The sequence below is a fragment of the Montipora capricornis genome, chromosome 7 (genome assembly GCF_036669925.1).
Source record: "Montipora capricornis isolate CH-2021 chromosome 7, ASM3666992v2, whole genome shotgun sequence".
NCBI classification, from domain to species: Eukaryota; Metazoa; Cnidaria; class Anthozoa; order Scleractinia; family Acroporidae; genus Montipora; species Montipora capricornis.
In genome coordinates this window covers 24,817,819-24,840,368 of record NC_090889.1, presented here as the reverse complement: position 1 = coordinate 24,840,368, position 22,550 = coordinate 24,817,819, and the positions used below count along the sequence as shown (strand labels likewise).

Sequence of the window (22,550 nt, the reverse complement as noted above, 5' to 3'; positions counted from 1 at the left end):
CTCTGTCTGCACACAGGTCCGACAGAGAGCGAAGATCAGTTTGCCGTGGGTACGAGTTGGTAGCACGGGCAGGTACAATTGGCGGGGTGGTAGCATCTTGCACTTCATCAGGCCGAACGTACGATGAAGCAAAGCCACTCGAGCCTGTTCAGTCAGAGTGTCGGGGTTCCGTGTGATTTCAGGATGTCCGAGAGGGTACCTGCAATACTTGTTGCAGGAAGGATACAGGGACGTGAAATCGTCATACTGGATCTGTTCGTCGCCGATGGTCTCCCGCAGGAGTCGGGTGGTCTCTGTCCGTCCTCCATAGAAGGCATCTCGAGGATCGAGAGGGGTGGTGTACTCCAATTTTTTACAAAGGCACGAAGGTCCGGATCGGCTTTTTTCTGAGAAGTCCATTTACACTCCCATTGTTCGACGACAAGGTACCCCATGTCACGAAAGGCCTGGACACGACGACTGGTCCTTTCACGCACTTCATGAGAGGTGGCATTGTCCAGTTTGGCGTGTCGTTGGGTGCGGTTAGGAAAGCAAGTGGTACACCCATGCCAAAAACATCCGTGGAACTCGTAGATACAATTCTCGACGGGATCGTACCCATCCACCTGGTACGTGCAACGTCCCACTGTGATGGTTTGTTCCCCCTCATGATCGGCGTGAAGCAGAGAGGGATGGTCCCTCTGGAGCCAGTGGAGCCATTCAAGAGCCACCTTGGATTGGTTACCGCGTGGAGGAGCCCAGCCATGGAGAGGTTCAACCGCAATGCTATCTTTGGGCATTCAGTTTCGCCGATAGGCCATACTACACGCCGAGGCTTGGGTGATGCAGTGTTCCATAGGGTTAAACCCACAGATAGATTCAAAGAGCTTCATGTATATCATACATCCCTGTTTAAGGACCCGTACATCCGATTGACAGTAAGTCAACAGTTCATCTTGAAAACAAAAATGGTAGTTATCGGCTTCCTGTTGTGCGTACCAGGTCTCGAACTCCCGACGTCGACGTTCAGACATACCACGAGGATCATAATGGTCTTTTTCTGGCATACCCCCCTGGTACAGTTGGTTTTCCCTCGTGTTGAAGAAATGAGGGAAGAAGCCTTTCTTCAGTTCAGTGAGCCCAAAGGTCTTAGGGAACTCCCACAATGGCATTTAAAAAAAAGTTCAAAGAATCAATGAACTTGATCCGAGTGTTAGGTAGACTGATGCTGAGGATTTTGGCCCCATTAGAGATTTGCTTTGGGGCCGTGTTTTGGTTGTACAGTTCCTCCAGGATCATGTACCCATCATACCCTTGGAAATTATGGGCCACAGCAATCCATGGCCGGTTCTCATCCTCGAGGTCCAATTCCACCATCCGAAACAGCCAAACTAAAAAGTCACGTACACACGATTCACCTGCAAACGTGTGTTGTTGGTCATTGAGACTCGTCTCGGCACAGAGCAGATTGGCCACATGATGCCCTTCATCTTGACGTGCCTCGATGTCAAAGAACACAAAGGACGCTGGAAGAGGAGGTAGAGGATCATCCTCATCATTCAAAGGTTGGGCATTGGCTTGCAAGGTGCATAATCCCGCGGCAGCACCGTGGGTGGGGTGACGCCTCTTACGCTTGTTCTTTTGGCAAACAGGCTGAATGTAACATTTATGCTGCCAAAGGTTGACCACCCTTTCACAGCTGGGGCAAGGTTGACGGCCGCACTGATGCTCCCGAATGTCTTTGCTCCCCATCAGAGTCCGACCACACTCCGAACACTTGCGATGGGTCTGGCACACACTGTCCCGCTTGGAGGGTTGGGCCACCTCCCCCTTATCGTTGAACGTACAATGCTTGAGATAACAGTCTTGCCCGAAGAATTGTCGACCACAACTGTCACAAGGGGTTTCTGCTGACCGACCACGATACAATTTAAAGGCTTCACAGGTGGTTTGGTGGCAAGCATAACATTTGGAGCCAGGGCATTGATGGTGGCGGTAGTCATCATGATCAAAACCTTTCTCGCACTCGAGACAGAAATACTTGCGAGCAAAGTAGCCCTCCAAAGAGGTAATTACATCGTAGTGATTCCCTTTTAACAGCAAGATCAATTGTTTGTCATGGGGTGGACCTTTATAAATGATACTGTTCCCATGGTCCGCCGACACCACCACCAGTTGACACGGGGCCAACACGATTTCAAAGAGCTGGATTTCCCCCAGTCCACAAGTCCCAATAGGCACGCGTGCGGCCTTGTGCAATTCTCGAGCGCAATGTTCTTGGATAGGCCGTCCATCACGAAGAGCTTGGTACTTCCTGAGGGCATCCACACTCTGATCTTGTTCGTGACGGGCTTTGGCAGTCACAAGGGCCGGGCGCAGCACAGTACATCATCATTCTTGATGACAATCACACTTTCTTCTTTTTGAGAAGATTGGCATAGAACGTGCTTCCTAGTTTACGTCGACCGCCTCCTCGAGGATCCCGTATCTGGGTCACGTCAAACACAAATGTATCATCCGGTTCAAAATTCTGGTTGGAATTTAGAACGTTCTGAAGGTGCGTTAATAACCCCTCTCCCGGTGCTGAACTGGCCAGCCAGTCCCGTACACGTACACGATGACTGGTGTAATTGTGCTGGAGCCGATTGGATGCCATGTACACTTGTAAAAAGCCATTGGGGTCAAACTGTTGAATATGGCGTTGAACTCCTTCAAATAAAGCATTGAGGAGCTGTCGAGCAAACTCCTCTGGTTCCAAGGCGTCATGAAGTTCATTAGGTGACGTCCAGCGTAGACGAAACGTGTCACGGGTGATACCGTAGCGCTGGCTGGTGCGATGCCGGAAAGGGATGAATGAAATATCAAACCCTTGTCCCTGCTGTTCCATATCCGTAGCTGGAGTGGGAGGTGTGACAACCATACTTAGGGCATTCTCGAAGGGCGATGTAGCTAGCATGACCTCGTGTTCGTCATCAATGTCCATGTCCTTCTCCTCAGCAAGACGAAGACTCTCGACCAAGGCCTCATCATCATTACTGACCATTAAAGCCTCCACTTCCTCAAGGGAAAGGCCATTCGGTCCTGGTTGTCCATTCATGATCAAAGTCTAAATTAAAAGTACACATTCTCATTAAAACCACCATAGTAGGGTATAAAGCACACAGAGCTCATTCATCTTCGAGGTCCAATTGCAAATGAGGTTAATGACCATGCAAAATTCCCTTTATGCCCTGTCTTACGGATAAAGAAGGGTGTCATGTTGTAGATGGCTGTTGTCATCATGTCCCCTAGGATCTATGGGCTGGGGTTTAACCTCCCTCAGTCCTGAGCAGAAGAGCAAGACACCATTCAGACCAACCCCTCACTCGATCTCCGTCTCACCGATCTCCTACAAAGGAGAACTGCACGAACGAAATGTGGGGCTCTTGCTAAGCACGATGGTGGTCCTTCCTCGGTTGCCTTGCATTTATCTTTGCTTTTGGACCTACCCCTCCCGTAATCTCTTAATGCTGGGGTCAAACTGGGGTCAGATTGCGTGGTATGGCGTGACAACCTGCGTAAGAGGTTGTGTGACATATATGCCTTAATATGACTCTAATATTATCCCACCCCTCTTTTTTATAATCCCATGGCTGGGGATATTCGAGGGTTAGTATTCCCCTGATAGCAGCCTAGTAGCATGTGAGCAACTATTCAATCCAACCGAAGTTGTAATATTATCTGAATAGCCTCCTTCCCATAAAGAAACCAATATGACCACGTTTCTTCCTCAAAAATCAGCATGTCAACATTCCTTTTCCCAAAACACAGCAGGGCTACGTTTCTTTCTCAAAACATTCATAGCTACCTTCCTTCCCTATAACAATCATGGCTATGTTTTCTTGCCCAAAACACAACATGCTTTCGTTTTGTACCCCAAAAATCAACCTTTCGTTCCCAAAACAAATATGGTTACTTTAAATCAGAATACCTCAGTACAAGTACGGCGTTAAAAGTGAAATCTTTCACAGATCCTAAATTAAAGTAAGTGTCCAACTGAACTTCTACACGGATAGCTAGTCCAAGTAAACTCCTATACGGATCGTCAGTCCTAGTACCGGGTACCAAAGTACTCTAAGACACACACGGAGCTCTTGCTTTCACCAGATTCAAGTTACAAATGAGTTGTGGGCCAGAGCGTTCGCTCTTTTATACCCTACGAGTGTCAGGTTCCATGAAATGAACAAAACGTGGCGCTTCACAGGGAAAGTACAGACTTTCAGTGACCTTGACAGGAACCAAAGAGAGTTCGTCACACTACTTACACGTGGCGCGTGACTAGGAAAAGTACAGACCTTGGGTGACCTTGACGGGAACCCGTAAAAGTTACATCAGACCACTTTTTCACACGACGCATGATTGGGAAAGCACGTAAATTTTTCACGTGATTGGAAATCGTACGGAAATAATTTGTCCAAGACGAAACTCAAAAGTTTAATACATTATCTGCACTCAAAATAAAGAGTTCAAAAACACGCAGGTTTGGAATGTGCGTTAATAACATATTGCTCCTGGTTTACGATTAATGTCTGTAATTCACAAAAGTTCCTTCACAGGATTAAGAAATAAAAGAAATAATAAATTTGTTTGTTACTCCACAACTTACCAAGCCGACTTTGTAAAGTGACAGTACGTATAGGTAGTAAACACACTCCAGTGCTGTATGATTTGTCTGTGCCATTGTTTCAAGGACCCAGACATCAAGGCAGTTTAACTGAAATCCTCAGGTCTCAGGTCTACCACCTAGTGAGAAATTTGCATGATGTCTCTATGGCAAATGCTCTCATAAACTGCGGGAATCGACAGGCACTTTCCGCATTCGCACTTAGAACATCAACAGAGACAAACTGATGTCATTCGAACTAACGCTGAAAACGATTAAGGACGGGGCCCAACATCCTTGGAAGCTTCTGAGGTTCCGCCAACATCACTGTCGTAGAAATTGCATTCATTTTCCCTGGTTACATTGGATAAAAACGTCTTTGAACGAGTGCTGTCGGCAGGCAGAGCTGCCTCAATTTTCTCAATAGACCATATTCAAATTCTCGGTATTGGACTGGAGCTAGCTTCCAATGGAGGCTAATGCGGGGGAATCTACTTTTTAATATATTCCCCCGCATTAGCCTCCATTGCAAGCTAGTTCCAGTCCAATACTGAGAATACGAATATGGTCTATTCCACAATATTTATGTTCCACGGCTGACGTCACAAACACCCGCTAATGTTTTAACCGGAAGTGAATCCTTCAGAGAAAATTTCATTTTTTGCCCTAAATATTTCCAATTGGCCAAAGTTGCGTATTTTTAGAAATAGCAGACAAATGTAAGCCTCAGCAAACAGTTTTTCTTGGAAAGACCGCAATTATATTATTATTCACATTGTTCAACTGCACTGCGTACGACACGTGATGTCACGTAATACACTACTTGGTTTTATGCTCATATATGGACATGTGACGTCAATTTCTATTGTTCTCCTTTTCACAAGAACTAATTACATTGCTTAGGTGGCAAAGTGGGGCCCTTAACTACAACAAATCTATGCAAACTTAATATACTCACTGGCTTAAAATTTCGCGGGTGAATGCAATTACTTATTTATGCGAAACACGGGCGGGTTTAAAAGTTCGAAAGCTCAAACCTCCCGTGCTGCGTAGACTTGTAGTCTGGGAGCATCTGTAATCCCGCGGGGATTTGGTGATGAAAGCAAACCGCCTATCTAGATTTGTTAAGGGGACCCTAAGGAACACGCCAAATGTTGTCGGCAATTTTGTAACTTGCACCGACGGGTTTTTACGGGGAGTTAAAAGTGTGACCCTCAGAGCCCAACATGGAAACGAGGCTTGACCTTCAACTGCATTCTAACCATCGTCAATGGTGGCGAATCTTCGACAAAAAATTTTCATACTATTAATTGGGGTCTGTCTGACACGCAACAGTAATAGAACGGATCACGAGGCCACGCTAACGTGAAAACGGGGCTGGATCACATAATGCCTTGTAGCTATTGTTTATGGCGACAGATTGTCCCAATATTACTTATACTTTCTATCGGAGTGTAACTTAGACAACTCTGTAACATAACAGTAATATATCTGATCTCGCGTCTATCATAACATGTAGACATGGTAAAGGAGCCTTTTTCCATGAAATGCCGCCTCGAGGATCCCGTGTCTGGGTCACGTCAAACACAAATGTATCATCCGGTTTACAATTCTGGTTGGAATTTAGAATGTTCTGAAGGTGCGTTAATAACCCCTCTGCCAGTGCTGCACTGACCAGCCAGTCCCGTACACGAACACGATGACTGGTGTAATTGTGCTGGAGCCGATTGGATGCCATGTACATTTGTAAAAAAGTCATTGGGGTCAAATTGTTGAATATAGCGTTGAACTCCTTCAAATAAAGCATTGAGGAGCTGTCGATCAAACTCCTCTAGTTCCAAGGTGTCATGAAGTTCATCAGGCGACGTCCAGCGTAGACGAAACGTGTCACGGGTGATACCGTAGGGCTGGCTGGTGCGATGCCGGAAAGGGATGAATGAAATATGAAACCCTTGTCCCTGCTGTTCCATATCCGTAGCTGGAGTGGGAGGTTTGACAGCCATACTTAGGGCATTCTCCAAGGGCAATGTAACTGACAAGACATCATGTTCGTCATCAATGTCCATGTCCTTCTCCTCAGCAAGACGAAGACTCTCGACCCAGGCCTCATCATCATCAATGTTCATTAAAGCCTCCACTTCCTCAAGAGAAAGGCCTTTCGTTCCAGGTTGTCCATTCATGATCAAAGTCTAAAGTAAAAGTACACATTCTCAGTAAAACCACCATAGTTGGGTATAAGACACACAGGGCTCATTTATCTTCGAGGTCCAATTGCAATGAGGTTAACAACCATGCAAAATTTCCTTTATGGTCTGTCTTTAGTATAAAGAAGGGTGTCATGTTGTAGATGGCTGTTGTCATCATGTCCCCTAGGATCTATGGGCTGGGATTTAACCTCCCTCAGTCCTGAGCAGAAGAGCAAGACACCATTCAGACCAACCCCTCACTCGATCTCCGTCTCACCGATCTCCTACAACGGAGAACTGCACGAACGAAATGTGGGGCTCTTGCTAAGCAAGATGGTGGTCCTTCCTCGGTTGCCTTGCATTTATCTTTGCTTTTGGACCTACCCCTCCCCTAATCTCTTAATGCTGGGGTCAAACTGGGGTCAGATTGCGTGGTATGGCGTGACAACCTGCGTAACAGGTTGTGTGACATATATGCCTTAATATGACTCTAATATTATCCCACCTCTCTTTTGCTATGATCCATGGCTGGGGATATTCGAGGGCTTAAGGGCCCCACTTTACCACGTAAGCAATCTGATTGGTTCTTGTGGAAAGGAGAACAATACAAAATGAGGTCATATGTCCATATGTGGGCATAAGACCACTACTAAACCGGAAATAAGCCAGGTTTGCCAAAGGTTGGGCATTGGCTTGCAAGGTGGATAATCCCGCGGCGTCACCGTGGGTGGGGTGACGCCTCTTACGCTTGTTCTTTTGGGAAACAGGCTGAATGTAACATTTATGCTGCCAAAGGTTGACCACCCTTTCACAGCTGGGGCAAGGTTGACGGCCGCACTGATGCTCCCGAATGTCTTTGCTCCCCATCAGAGTCCGACCACACTCCGAACACTTGCGATGGGTCTGGCACACACTGTCCCGCTTGGAGGGTTGGGCCACCTCCCCCTTATCGTTGAACGTACAATGCTTGAGATAACAGTCTTGCCCGAAGAATCGTCGACCACAACTGTCACAAGGGGTTTCTGCCGACCGACCACGATACAATTTAAAGGCTTCACAGGTGGTTTGATGGCAAGCATAACATTTGCAGCCAGGGCATTGATGGTGGCGGTAGTCATCATGATCAAAACCTTTCTCGCACTCGAGACAGAAATACTTGCGAGCAAAGTAGCCCTCCAAAGAGGTAATTACATGGTAGTGATTCCCTTTTAACAGCAAGATCAATTGTTTGTCATGGGGTGGACCTTTATAAATGATACTGTTCCCATGGTCCGCCGACACCACCACCAGTTGACACGGGGCCAACACGATTTCAAAGAGCTGGATTTCCCCCCAGTCCACAAGTCCCAATAGGCACGCGTGCGGCCTTGTGCAATTCTCGAGCGCAATGTTCTTGGATACGCCGTCCATCATGAAGAGCTTGGTACTTCCTGAGGGCATCCACACTCTAATCTTGTTCGTGACAGGCTTTGGCAGTCACAAGGGCCCGGGCGCAGCACAGTACATCATTCTTGATGACAATCACACTTTTCTTGTTTTTGAGAAGATTGACATAGTCTGTGCTTCCTAGTTTACGTCGACCGCCGCCTCGAGGATCCCGTATCTGGGTCACGTCAAACACAAATGTATCATCCGGTTCAAAATTCTGGTTGGAATTTAGAACGTTCTGAAGGTGCGTTAATAACCCCTCTGCCCGTGCTGCACTGGCCAACCAGTCCCGTACACGGACACGATGACTGGTGTAATTGTGCTGGAGCCGATTGGATGCCATGTACACTTGTAAAAAGTCATTGGGGTCAAACTGTTGAATATGGCGTTGAACTCCTTCAAATAAAGCATTGAGGAGACGTCGAGCAAACTCTTCTGGTTCCAAGGCGTCATGAAGTTCATTAGGTGACGTCCAGCGTAGACGAAACGTGTCACGGGTGATACCGTAGCGCTGGCTGGTGCGGTGCCGGAAAGGGATGAATGAAATATCAAACCCTTGTCCCTGCTGTTCCATATCCGTAGCTGGAGTGGGAGGTGTGACAACCATACTTAGGGCATTTCTCCAAGGGCGATGTAGCTAGCATGACCTCGTGTTCGTCATCAATGTCCATGTCCTTCTCCTCAGAAAGACGAAGACTCTCAATCAAGGCCTCATCATCATCACTGTCCATTAAAGCCTCCACTTCCTCAAGGGAAAGGCCATTCGATCCAGGTTGTCCATTCATGATCAAAGTCTAAATTAAAAGTACACATTCCCATTAAAACCACCATAGTTGGGTATAAAGCACACAAAGCTCATTCATCTTTGAGGTCAATTGCAAATGAGGTTAATGACCATGCAAAATTCCCTTTATGCCCTGTCTTACGGATAAAGAAGGGTGTCATGTTGTAGATGGCTGTTGTCATCATGTCCCCTAGGATCTATGGGCTGGGGTGTAACCTCCCTCAGTCCTGAGCAGAAGAGCAAGACACCATTCAGACCAACCCCTCACTCGATCTCCGTCTCACCGATCTCCTACAAAGGAGAACTGCACGAACGAAATGTGGGGCTCTTGCTAAGCAAGATGGTGGTCCTTCCTCGGTTGCCTTGCATTTATCTTTGCTTTTGGACCTACCCCTCCCGTAATCTCTTAATGCTGGGGTCAAACTGGGGTCAGATTGCGTGATATGGCGTGACAACCTGCGTAACAGGTTGTGTGACATATATACCTTAATATGACTCTAATATTATCCCACCCCTCTTTTGCTATCATCCCATGGTTGGGGATATTCGAGGGCTTAGTATTCCCCTGATAGCAGCCTAGTAGCATGTGAGCAACTATTCAATCAAACCGAAGTTGTAATATTATCTGAATAGCCTCCTTCCCATAAAGAAACTAATATGCTCACGTTTCTTCTTCAAAAATCAGCATATACAGACTTTCAGTGACCTTGACAGGAACCAAAGAGAGTTCGTCAGACCACTTACACGTAGCGCGTGACTAGGAAAAGTTCAGACCTTGAGTGACCTTGAGAGGAACCTATGAAAGATACATCAGACCACTTTTTCACGCGGCGCATGATTGGGAAAGCACGTACATTTTTCACGTGATTGGAAATCGTACGGAAAAAGCTGGGATTAATTAAATGCCGGAGGCTAGGAAGCTACATTAGTTCTGAGAAGAACTCTTCCATACTCTCGTGCACATGCTAACTACTTAATTTCGTTCGACTTTGTTTTCCAAAATAACAACGAAATATACTAACCTCCTGGAAGAGAGAGTTCAACAGAATAATTTGTCCAAGACGAAACTCAAAAGTTTAATACATTATCTGCACTCAAAATAAAGAGTTCAAAAACACGCAGGTTTGGAATGTGCGTTAATAACATATTGCTCCTGGTTTACGATTAATGTCTGTAATTCACAAAAGTTCCTTCACAGGATTAAGAAATAAAAGAAATAATAAATTTGTTTGTTACTCCACAACTTACCAAGCCGACTTTGTAAAGTGACAGTACGTATAGGTAGTAAACACACTCCAGTGCTGTATGATTTGTCTGTGCCATTGTTTCAAGGACCCAGACATCAAGGCAGTTTAACTGAAATCCTCAGGTCTCAGGTCTACCACCTAGTGAGAAATTTGCATGATGTCTCTATGGCAAATGCTCTCATAAACTGCGGGAATCGACAGGCACTTTCCGCATTCGCACTTAGAACATCAACAGAGACAAACTGATGTCATTCGAACTAACGCTGAAAACGATTAAGGACGGGGCCCAACATCCTTGGAAGCTTCTGAGGTTCCGCCAACATCACTGTCGTAGAAATTGCATTCATTTTCCCTGGTTACATTGGATAAAAACGTCTTTGAACGAGTGCTGTCGGCAGGCAGAGCTGCCTCAATTTTCTCAATAGACCATATTCAAATTCTCGGTATTGGACTGGAGCTAGCTTCCAATGGAGGCTAATGCGGGGGAATCTACTTTTTAATATATTCCCCCGCATTAGCCTCCATTGCAAGCTAGTTCCAGTCCAATACTGAGAATACGAATATGGTCTATTCCACAATATTTATGTTCCACGGCTGACGTCACAAACACCCGCTAATGTTTTAACCGGAAGTGAATCCTTCAGAGAAAATTTCATTTTTTGCCCTAAATATTTCCAATTGGCCAAAATTGCGTATTTTTAGAAATAGCAGACAAATGTAAGCCTCAGCAAACAGTTTTTCTTGGAAAGACCGCAATTATATTATTATTCACATTGTTCAACTTCACTGCGTACGACACGTGATGTCACGTAATACACTACTTGGTTTTATGCTCATATATGGACATGTGACGTCAATTTCTATTGTTCTCCTTTTCACAAGAACTAATTACATTGCTTAGGTGGCAAAGTGGGGCCCTTAACTACAACAAATCTATGCAAACTTAATATACTCACTGGCTTAAAATTTCGCGGGTGAATGCAATTACTTATTTATGCGAAACACGAGTTTAAAAGTTCGAAAGCCCAAAACTCCCGTGCTGCGTAAACTTGTAGTCTGGGAGCATCTGTAATCTTGCGGGAATTTCGTGATGAAAGCAAACCGCCTATCTAGATTTGTTAAGGGGGCCCTAAGGAACACGCCAAATGTTGTCGGCAATTTTGTAACTTGCACTGACGGCTTTTACGGGGAGTTAAAAGTGTGACCCTCAGAGCCCAACATGGAAACGAGGCTTGACCTTCAACTGCATTCTAACCATCGTCAATGGTGGCGAATCTTCGACAAAAAATTTTCATACTATTAATTGGGGTCTGTCTGACACGCAACAGTAATAGAACGGATCACGTGGCCACGCTAACGTGAAAACGGGGCTGGATCACATAATGCCTTGTAGCTATTGTTTAAGGCGACAGATTGTCCCAATATTACTTATACTTTCTATCGGAGTGTAACTTAGACAACTCTGTAACATAACAGTAATATATCTGATCTCGCGTCTATCATAACATGTAGACATGGTAAAGGAGCCTTTTTTCATGAAATGCCGCCTCGAGGATCCCGTATCTGGGTCACGTCAAACACAAATGTATCATCCGGTTTAAAATTCTGGTTGGAATTTAGAATGTTCTGAAGGTGCGTTAATAACCCCTCTGCCAGTGCTGCACTGACCAGCCAGTCCCGTACACGAACACGATGACTGGTGTAATTTTGCTGGAGCCGATTGGATTCCATGTACATTTGTAAAAAAGTCATTGGGGTCAAACTGTTGCATATAGCGTTGAACTCCTACAAAAAAAGTATTGAGGAGCTGTCGAGCAAACTCCTCTACTTCCAAGGTGTCATGAAGTTCATCAGGCGACGTCCAGCGTAGACGAAACGTGTCACGGGTGATACCGTAGGGCTGGCTGGTGCGATGCCGGAAAGGGATGAATGAAATATGAAACCCTTGTCCCTGCTGTTCCATATCCGTAGCTGGAGTGGGAGGTTTGACAGCCATACTTAGGGCATTCTCCAAGGGCAATGTAGCTGACAAGACATCATATTCGTCATCAATGTCCATGTCCTTCTCCTCAGCAAGACGAAGACTCTCAATCAAGGCCTCATCATCATCAATGTCCATTAAAGCCTCCACTTCCTCAAGGGAAAGGCCATTCGTTCCAGGTTGTCCATTCATGATCAAAGTCTAAAGTAAAAGAACACATTCTCAGTAAAACCACTATAGTTGGGCATAAGACACACAGAGCTCATTTATCTCCGAGGTCCAATTGCAATGAGGTTAACAACGATGCAAAATTCCGTTTATGCCCTGTCTTTAGTACAAAGAAGGGTGTCATGTTGTAGATGGCTGTTGTCATCATGTCCCCTAGGATCTATGGGCTGGAGTTTAACCTCCCTCAGTCCTGAGCAGAAGAGCAAGACACCATTCAGACCAACCCCTCACTCGATCTCCGTCTCACCGATCTCCTACAAAGGAGAACTGCACGAACGAAATGTGGGGCTCTTGCTAAGCAAGATGGTGGTCCTTCCTCGGTTGCCTTGCATTTATCTTTGCTTTTGGACCTACCCCTCCCCTAATCTCCTAATGCTGGGGTCAAACTGGGGTCAGATTGCGTGATATGGCGTGACAACCTGCGTAACAGGTTGTGTGACATATATGCCTTAATATGACTCTAATATTATCCCACCTCTCTTTTGCTATAATCCCATGGCTGGGGATCGATATTCGAGGGTTAGTTTTCCCCTGATAGCTGCCTAGTAGCATGTGAGCAACTATTCAATCAAACCGAAGTTGTAATATTATCTAAATAGTCTCCTTTCCATAAAGAAACCAATATGACCACGTTTCTTCCTCAAAAATCAGCATGTCAACATTCCTTTTCCCAAAACACAGCAGGGCTACGTTTCTTTCTCAAAACATTCATAGCTACCTTCCTTCCCTATAACAATCATGGTTGTTATATAGCTGGAGTTTTTCCCGCTACAGCGCGCCCATTCATTGGCTAGTTCATGGTCACATGGCATTTAACAATGAAACTATTTACCGCCAAATGCCATGAGCGGGCAACATTGCGAAAACTATGACGTCAAACGGGGAACAGTTCACTGTTACCCGCGAGATGTTTACCGCTGTTGCACGTGATCAGAGCGTGCAGTTGAAGGTGGACTGATGTTGTCGCTGGAATCTTCCCGCTTCTTTCAAAATGTTTGACCCATTTGTTTCCCTATATAACAAATCACTTAATGACTGGTCCCTCGGGAAACAGTTCATTTTGTTTCCCTCGAATCTCAATGTTTCCCTCGGCGGCGCCTCGGGGAAACATTGAGATTCTCGGGAAACAAAATGAACTGTTTCCCTCGGGACCAGTCATTAAGGGTGCGTTCGATTGACCGTATTCCGGAATAGGAATGTATGGAATATAAGTTAGAAATCCTTCGTTTTTACGGAGGTTCACATTAAAATTGCCAAACATCTGCTAAAATGCTATTTTAAACATATTTTTATCATCCTTGCTGCTTCGAAACGCGCTAAACATACCGTTTTAATCATCACTCCACGTATTCTTATTCCGGAATAGGGTCAATCGAACGCGCCCTAAGTGTTTACTATGTTTTCTTGTCCATGCTTTCGTTTTTTACCCCAAAAATCAACCTTTCGTTCCCAAAACAAATATGGTTACTTTAAATCAGAATACCTCAGTACAAGTACGGCGTTAAAAGTGAAATCCTTCACAGATCCTAAATTAAAGTGAGTGTCCAACTGAACTTCTACACGGATAGCTAGTCCAAGTAAACTCCTACACGGATCGTCAGTCCTAGTACCGGGTAACAAAGTACTCTAAGACACACACGGCGCTCTTGCTTTCACCAGATTCAAGTTACACATGAGCTGTGGGCTAGAGCGTTCGCTCTTTTATACCCTACAAGTGTCAGGTTTCATGAAATGAACAAAACGTGGCGCGTGATTGGGAAAGTACAGACTTTCAGTGACCTTGACAGGAACCAAAGAGAGTTCGTCAGACCACTTACACGTGGCGCGTGACTGGGAAAAGTACAGACCTTGAGTGACCTTGACGGGAACCTATGAAAGTTACATCAGACCACTTTTTCACGCGGCGCATGATTGGGAAAGTACGCACATTTTTCACGTGATTGGGAATCGTACGGAAAAAAGCTGGGATTAATTAAATGCCGGAGGATAGGAAGCTGCATTAGTTCTGAGAAGAACTCTTCCATACTCTCGTGCACACGCTAACTACTTAATTTTGTTCGACTTTTTTTCCAAAATAACGACGAAATATACTAACCTCCTGGAAGAAAGAGTTCAACAGAATAATTTGTCCAAGACGAAACTCAAAAATTTAATACATTATCTACACTCAAAATAAGGAGTTCAAAAACAGGCTGGTTTGGAAATGTGTGTTAATAACATATTTGTTCCTTTTTTGCGATTAATGTCTGTAATTCACAAATTTTTCCTTCACAGGTTTAAAAAAAAATAGAAGAAATTCAACCTTCCTTTCCCAAAACAAAACATGACTACTTTAAATCACAATACCTCAGTACAAGTACGGCGTTCAAGTGAAACCCTTCACAGATCCTTAATTAAGGTGAAAGTGTCCAACTGAACTTCTACACGTACAGCTAGTCCAAGTAAACTCCTACACAGATCGTCAGTCCTAGTACCGGGTAACAAAGTACTCTAAGACACACACGGAGCTCTTGCTTTCACTAGATCAAAGTTACAAATGACCTGTGGGCCAGAGCGTTCGCTCTTTTATACACTACGAGTGTCAGGTCCCATGAAATGAACAAAACGTGGCGCGTGATTGGGAAAGTACAGACTTTCAGTGACTTTGACAGGAACCAAAGAGAGTTCGTCACACTACTTACACGTGGCGCGTGACTAGGAAAAGTACAGACCTTGGGTGACCTTGACGGGAACCCATGACAGTTACATCAGACCACTTTTTCACGCGGCGCATGATTGGGAAAGCACGCACATTTTTCACGTGATTGGAAATCGTACGGAAAAAGCTGGGATTAATTAAATGCCGGAGGCTAGGAAGCTACATTAGTTCTGAGAAGAACTCTTCCATACTCTCGTGCACACGCTAACTACTTAATTTTGTTCGACTTTTTTTCCAAAATAACAACGAAATATACTAACCTCCTGGAAGAAAGAGTTCAACAGAATAATTTGTCCAAGACGAAACTCAAAAATTTAATACATTATCTACACTCAAAATAAAGAGTTCAAAAACACGCTGCTTTGGAATGTGTGTTAATAACATATTGTTCCTGGTTTTCGATTAATGTCTGTAATTCACAAAATTTCCTTCACAGGATTAACAGAATAGAAGAAATAATCAAATTGTTTGTTACTCCACAACTTACCAAGCCGACTTTGAAATGTGACAGTACGTATAAATAGTAAACTGGCTCCTGTGCTGTATGATTTGTCTGTGCCATAGTTTCAAGGACCCAGACATCAAGGCAGTTCAACTGAAATCCTCAGGTTTCAGGTCTACCGCCTACTGACAAGTTTGCATGATGTCTCTACGACAAATGCTCTCATGAACTGTGGGCATCGATGGGAGAGGACAAAACGCGGAGCCCTACTCCATGGAGTACCCTATGGAGTACCCAAATGGAGTACCCTAAAAAATACTATTTCGAATGCATAGTGTTGATCCATGTGTAAGCAGCATCTCAAATAGTGCTTATTTAAGCCTCAACACCCATTATAAACAGCATTGCTCAACAATATTTAAGTCTACGCACCCATTTTAAAAAGGTTAGCTTACATGAAGTTATCGACTATCACAACAAAAATCGAAAGCTAACCTTTTTAAAATGGGTGCTTAGACTTAAATACTGTTGAACAATGCTGTTTAAAATGGGTGTTGAGGCTTAAGTAAGCACTATTTGAGATGCTGCTTACACATGGATCAACAGTATGCATTCGAAATAGTATTTTTAGGGTACTCCATTTGGGTAGACAATAGGGTACTCCATGGAGTAGGGCTCCGCGTTTTGTCCTCTCCCGGCATCGACAGGCACCTTCCGCATTCGCACTTAGAATATTAATTAGAACATAAACAGAGACAAACTGATGGCAATAAAAACTGCTACAAACTGATGCCATTTGAGCTAAATATAAATAAAATACCAAAGGATGTGGACGAAATAAAAAGAGGAACAATTACCAGTCTGTGTTCCCTAAGCGATTCATTTCGCTGTCCGTCACTTCCTCGTTTATACTTTCAGGATTTCGACGGATTCTGCGTTGTTCAAAACGATTAAGGACGAGGCCCAACATCCGTGGAAGCTTCTGAGGTTTCACCAACATCACTGTCGTAGAAATTGCGTTCATTTTCCCTGGTTACATTGGATAAAAACGTCTTTGATGAGTGCTGTCGGCAGGCAGAGCCCACAACTGTCACGGCAAAATAAAATTCAGAACAACAAATTGAAATTACTTTCGGCAAACTACAAACATTCATGACAAAGACAAAAACAGTCGACACTATTCAGAATTCCTCGCGCCAAAAGCACGATTGCTCACGGCAAAAGCCAAAGTGGTGGTCAGCGGTTTTTGGTCAGCGGTCGCCCAAGTACGTGGTGTAACACGACACGGTGTACACGACCTGCTGGACGTTTTCGCGCTTTCTTTCTGTCTTGAAGTCATCATGTTTTAGATCGTGTCGTGTTACACCACGTACTTGGGCGACCGCTGACCAAAAACCGCTGACCACCGTTTTGGCGACAGAGCTGAAAAACGACTGCGCAAGTCACTGATCTGCGGCACGAAACGCAGGCTCAAGGGCGCGCTCATTCAAAAAGACTATTTGTTCGCCGGAAAATGACAGCCGTTGATTAAATAAAAAAATAAGGTCGCTGTTTGAAAGATAAGGATTTCGTCACAATTTTTGTCGAGTTTTGATGTTTCTCCAAAAATTGAAGTTGGGTAGAAATTGTGTAAAAATTGTTTTCGCGCGGTAAATGTACCTTTCGTGTGACTATACGGTGAATGGAGGTAACGAGCGCTGCAATGCTCCCTTTTTTGACAGTGTTGGCTTTTGTCGCAAGTTTCTCGTACAGTTTTTGCAAGTTGTTGGTTTTCTGGGAGGACCAGAAATTCCCTTAAATCCTGTTTTGGCGATTTTCGGCCGGTGGAATTGGTGAGAGCTTCGAACTTATCGGTGGAGACTAGTTCGCCGAGTGGTTGCGATACAGGACAATTCCTCTTTGTCTGTGTTGGTAAAGAGACATTAAAAAACCTTATGACGTTCCAGATACTCTCCATAATACTCTGAACAACAAAGGAAGACAACTTGTGAATTATAGACCGGGTGGTGAATGGCAAGCAAGCTGAAAGTGATATTACAATGGAGTATGCAAAGATGCAAGAAGGCAAATTGAGCTCCACGTTTCCCCAAATTTTAATACGAATTTATAATTATCATGAAAGCTCTTTACACAGCATCTTTTGTTAAATTTATAGAAGAGCGATGAAAGCCGGCCCCAACAGAAACTGAGATAAATCGGTGAAAAGATTATACACTGTATGATATAGAGAGAGCAGGCAAAAAAGTGCTTCACCCTGGAAATCCCACTTAATGACATTAAACAGCTCAGAGAAAATTAATTTGCCCCTTGATTTGCTTGCCTTTTAAAATAAAAATTCATCAGATCCTAACCTGATCAAGAGACGTCATTAATGTTATTTTTCTTTCAGAAAGTAAATCCTTTTTTTTTTCCATATTTAACAACTGACAAGAAACTACAAAAATTTCACAAGAATCAGTTCAGACAACACAGTGCATATTGCAAAACTGATCTAAACTTGAGACATATCACACATGCATGCTACATTGTACTTGATGAGTTTAAACAAAATCTTTAGAGCATAGGCAACTAGGAAACATCCCTGAAAGGGGAATTTCACAAAATTAATATTTTCAGCTGTATAGCCAGAAGTTCACTCTAGCATTATCTGCCGACTGGCCTTGGTGGTATTATCCTAAAAAGATGATTGTATATTAAGTAGATGGAATCCAGTCATCAGTATAATACACATATGCAAGGGCTATTCCATGTGGGTCCCAATGCTTAAGAAGATGTTTGTTTTTAATTTTAATTTTTTCTTTGACAAATTGTCATTGAATGTGTTTGGAGGTGTTCTGGGTTTCGACATCACTACATGTACCGGAAGCATTACTGGGTTGGCAACTCATCAGATCAAAAGCATTCACAAAGTTTGCGTACAGGTGCAAACAACATGCATTTGTTATGTTTTTGCTCGAATATGTTGTCCCCATTTTGTTTTATATGTACAACATGTGGCATCTTAAAGTTCTGTGCTGGTCCAAAAAGTTCATAACTGAAAAAAGGTTAAGGACTGGTATTCAGTTCTAAGAAGAAACTGATAAGTTTGACAATGTGAAGAGTACTAAAGAAACTGCTTAAAACTCAACAGCATTGTCTGGATTTCTCAGTGACTTTATAAATCCAGTCTTTTGTTCCACACTACCAACATGGACAAAGTGAACTCAATAAGATTATTGTGGTTTATTGCTGAGAAAAAGAGGCTGCATTTCTTCTCGCTCCTTTTAGAGCTAATATTTCACAATACTGCCGCAAATAATACCAGGTGGATCCATCTCCCTAAGGACAAAAAACGAAAATGAATGCTATTGTCCATGAGATGCATATTACAATGCTATAATCTACAATATCATAATGAATTATTATTTTCCTAGACACAGGAAACTGCACATATCAGTTTTTATGGGGGCTGTGAAAATTAGTACAAAAAGTCATTCTTATTACACAACCAAGACAAAGAAAACATGATGAGCTAACCATATAAACATACTATAAACCACACATAAACCAATGACCCTTAACTGTTTGCCTTAACACATGTTCTTAAATTTGAGTCTAACCATAATTTTGCCTTGGACATTGGGTTGAACATAGATTTGCAAATAATGGCCAGTCAAATGCAAGGGGGAAAGCAAAATACCATCTTCCAAGTTTTGACACAGATGTTGACACCAAGTGTGTTGCATTATTGCAATAATGATAGATCATTATTATTTGGAGATTGTGGAGCCTAGACTACAATTAATTCACTCGGGTGCCACTTTCAAGCAGTATTTCCCAGTCAATAATCCTAGGATTAACAGGAAGCAGGGCCTGGACTTTGCACTTTTATTTAACAAATTGTTCTTCTGGATGTTCTCTTAATTAACAGGCCAACAGTCTCCCGAACATGGGTGTATCAGTTGATTGCACAGGGTATTTTGGTGGGCAAGTATTTATGATTCTGTAATCAAGCCTCGCTATGGCAATAAACAATGTTATTGATCACACTACTGTGCAACTATAACTTCTTCTCAGTGTAATCTCAGAGGCCAGTCTTGCAATCAATTTACCTTTTCATTGAAGAAATGCCCTGAGACAGGGACAAAGAACTTTAATATTTACTATGTAGTTCTGGCCAGCACTTGTGTTCATTCCAACTTCACAAGTTGGCAAGGTGTTTTCTATTAGACAGCTGCCTTTATGGGGGCAGTCAGGAGGTTAAGTGGCTATTGCAGAGTGGCAGCACTCTAAATGAACTGCTGCCTTGGGTTCAAGGAGAAGGTTGACAACTTTCAAATAATGCTCTTAGAATATGTTACGTTTAATTAACGCATTGTAAATACATGTCTGATTGATTGTAAAGGTGATTTCAGAAAACCCTGCCCAAATTATCTTGTTGATGAAAACTGTAGAGATTGCATGGGCAATACCCTAGTGTGCAAACTTAACCAAACGTTGTGAACACTTCATGCTTCAAAAACAAATATGGAACACTCACCGTAGCCTCGGTTAGACTGTTTCTGCAGCGCATATTCCAGTGCATATTCCCAAACAAATTTAACTGGGTTTGGATCTCAAGGCCCAAAAATTCCACACAAATATGTTACACAGATCTGATGTGCCTCCTTAAATTAAATCACCACGATCTCACTTCCAAAATTCACACCGTCAAGAGTTATACAAACTACAAGTTAAATCGGCGAACTGTAATTGTTATAAATATTCATTCTTCGTTAAAATTATTCGCGAATGGAATGACCTGCCTGCCAATGTTGTTGAGGTAGGAAATTTGAGACGTTTTAAAATAGCTCTTAAATCATACATGTGTATTTCTTAGGTTCCACTTATAAACATATATTTTTGATTTTTATTTTGGAAGTTTATTTACATAGGGTTAACCTCTTAAACTTCCTTTTTAGGGTATTACTTGTATTTATTTGTTTATGATACCTTAAATAAAGTATATGTATGTATGTATGTATAAAGTGACACAGGCAGAAGAAGCTTTGCGTTTGTACTCCCTATCTGGCGCATGCGCAGTCGTTTTTGCTGTTCCCGTGAGCGATTTGTTTTTGCTCTTGTTATCTTGTTATCACGAATTCTGGATAGTGTCGACTGTTCTTGTTTTTGCCGTGAATGTTTGTAGTTTGCCGGGAGTAATTTCAATTTGTTGTTCTGAATTTTATTTTCTTGTTCTGAATTTTATTTTGCCGTGACAGTTGTGGGCCACCGTACCAAATGCATTCTAACCATCGTCAATGGTGGCGAATCTTCGACAAAAATTTTCATACTTTTAATTGGGGTCTGTCTGACACGCAACAGTAATAGAACGGATCACGTGACCACGCTTACGTGAAAACGAGGCTGGATCACATAATGACTTGTCACTATTGTTTATGGCGACAGGTTGTCCCAATATTACTTATACTTTCTATCGGAGTGTAACTTAGGGCGCTTTCCATTTGACAGAACTGACCGGCCAGACCAGGAATTTGGTAGGTTTAACTCTAAAACGCCATCAAATTAACACTCTTCGAGGATGATATACAATCCTCCGGAAGAAGACGAGGGGTTATCATGCAAGTGTTCCTTCATATTGTTGGATTTTCTTTGCAAACTGATGGGTCTGACCGGCCAGTTCTTACAAAAGGAAAGCGCCCTTAGACAACTCTGTAACACAAGCGTAATATATCTGATCTCGCGTCTATTATAACATGTACACATAGTAAAGGAGCCTTTTTTCATGAAATGCCTTGTGGCATATTTTGCACCGCTTACTTTCATTTAGCCAAATGCAATTTTGTCACAACTCCCCGACAAGGATAAAAGGTATCCTATTGATCTCCCTCGTCTTCCTTCTCCTCCTCTTCATCATCATCATCGTCGTCATGATCATCATCAGAATTATCAACATCAGAGGACTCATGATCATCGTCATCGGCATCATTATCGCAGCTTCCATCATCTTCAGCATCATTACAGCTGCGGAGATAGGTACATCTAAGTCCCGCTTCGCGTGGAGGATTGCATCGGATAGCAGCTTGGGGCAATCCCTGTAAAAAAAACAACCCGTAGAGATATAGTGTACAGCTGTACCTCGAGAGTAACCATTAGGAGGCTGGGACAAAATGGCTGCTGTATGCTGTTGATGCTGCAAACTCGGGAGCTACTACTATCCACATGTACATCATCTAACCTGACACCGACATGCACGTGTTTGTAGTGTCCCTCAGTCAATTCCTAGAAATAATAATAGCTTCATTAATAATCCACCATTAAATAAAAAAATACGGTGAATTTACGATATTAAACAAAATTAAAAGATAAAAAATGAGAGGCAATGGACAATTTAATGCTTAGCGTTTCGCAGAATAAAAACTCAGGAAAACATCGTCTATTGTTTACAATGTGACTTGACCTTCGCACAAAGGACTTCATGTGCCTATCATTCCTAGACTGTGGTATCTTAAGGCTTAAGGCATTGATATCAGTGAATAATTGGGATGGTTCTCATCACTTAAAATTCTCTCGAGTTCGCACCTAGAAGCTGCATCTCTGCGCTCTTAAAGGTTAAGAAGGCTAGCCATCATGATGTCAATAAGTGAAACGCAGGGATTCTGCACACGCTGCAGATCTTCAATGAGGTATTTGGTGATATCACCCCACACCAAAGATGCATACTCTAACACTGCGAGGAGGCATTTTCAGTTGTGACTAGAAAGAGGAAGCATTATAGAAAGGTACATCTCAACCCTATTATTCTCGCTGTTGGACTTCGAAAACTGCGGCGCTTCCTGGATTCCATGCGTAGAGTGGAACTGATATAACAGGACGCTTTTTACTTAATGATCACTTCTCTCTTTCGTCTATAACCCACTGTTCAAATATACATTAATGATTTCATTCATCGAGTC

The 22,550-nt window shown here is 43.2% G+C and overlaps 1 protein-coding gene and 1 long non-coding RNA gene across 2 annotated transcripts; both read right to left on the bottom strand.

The window, feature by feature from the left end:
- Positions 1-5,220: 5,220 nt before the first annotated feature.
- On the bottom strand, positions 5,221-9,396 carry LOC138057771 (uncharacterized). The gene is made up of 2 exons (XM_068903704.1): positions 7,313-9,396; positions 5,221-6,810 (listed from the first exon to the last, which is right to left on the bottom strand). The coding sequence occupies exons 1-2, from the start codon at positions 7,331-7,333 to the stop codon at positions 6,226-6,228; spliced, it is 606 nt and encodes a 201-aa protein (XP_068759805.1). The 5' UTR covers positions 7,334-9,396; the 3' UTR covers positions 5,221-6,225.
- Positions 9,397-11,001: 1,605 nt separating this feature from the next.
- Positions 11,002-16,871, bottom strand: LOC138057770 (uncharacterized). The gene is made up of 2 exons (XR_011133707.1): positions 16,473-16,871; positions 11,002-12,448 (listed from the first exon to the last, which is right to left on the bottom strand). It is a non-coding gene; the product is annotated as an uncharacterized lncRNA (long non-coding RNA).
- Positions 16,872-22,550: the final 5,679 nt, after the last annotated feature.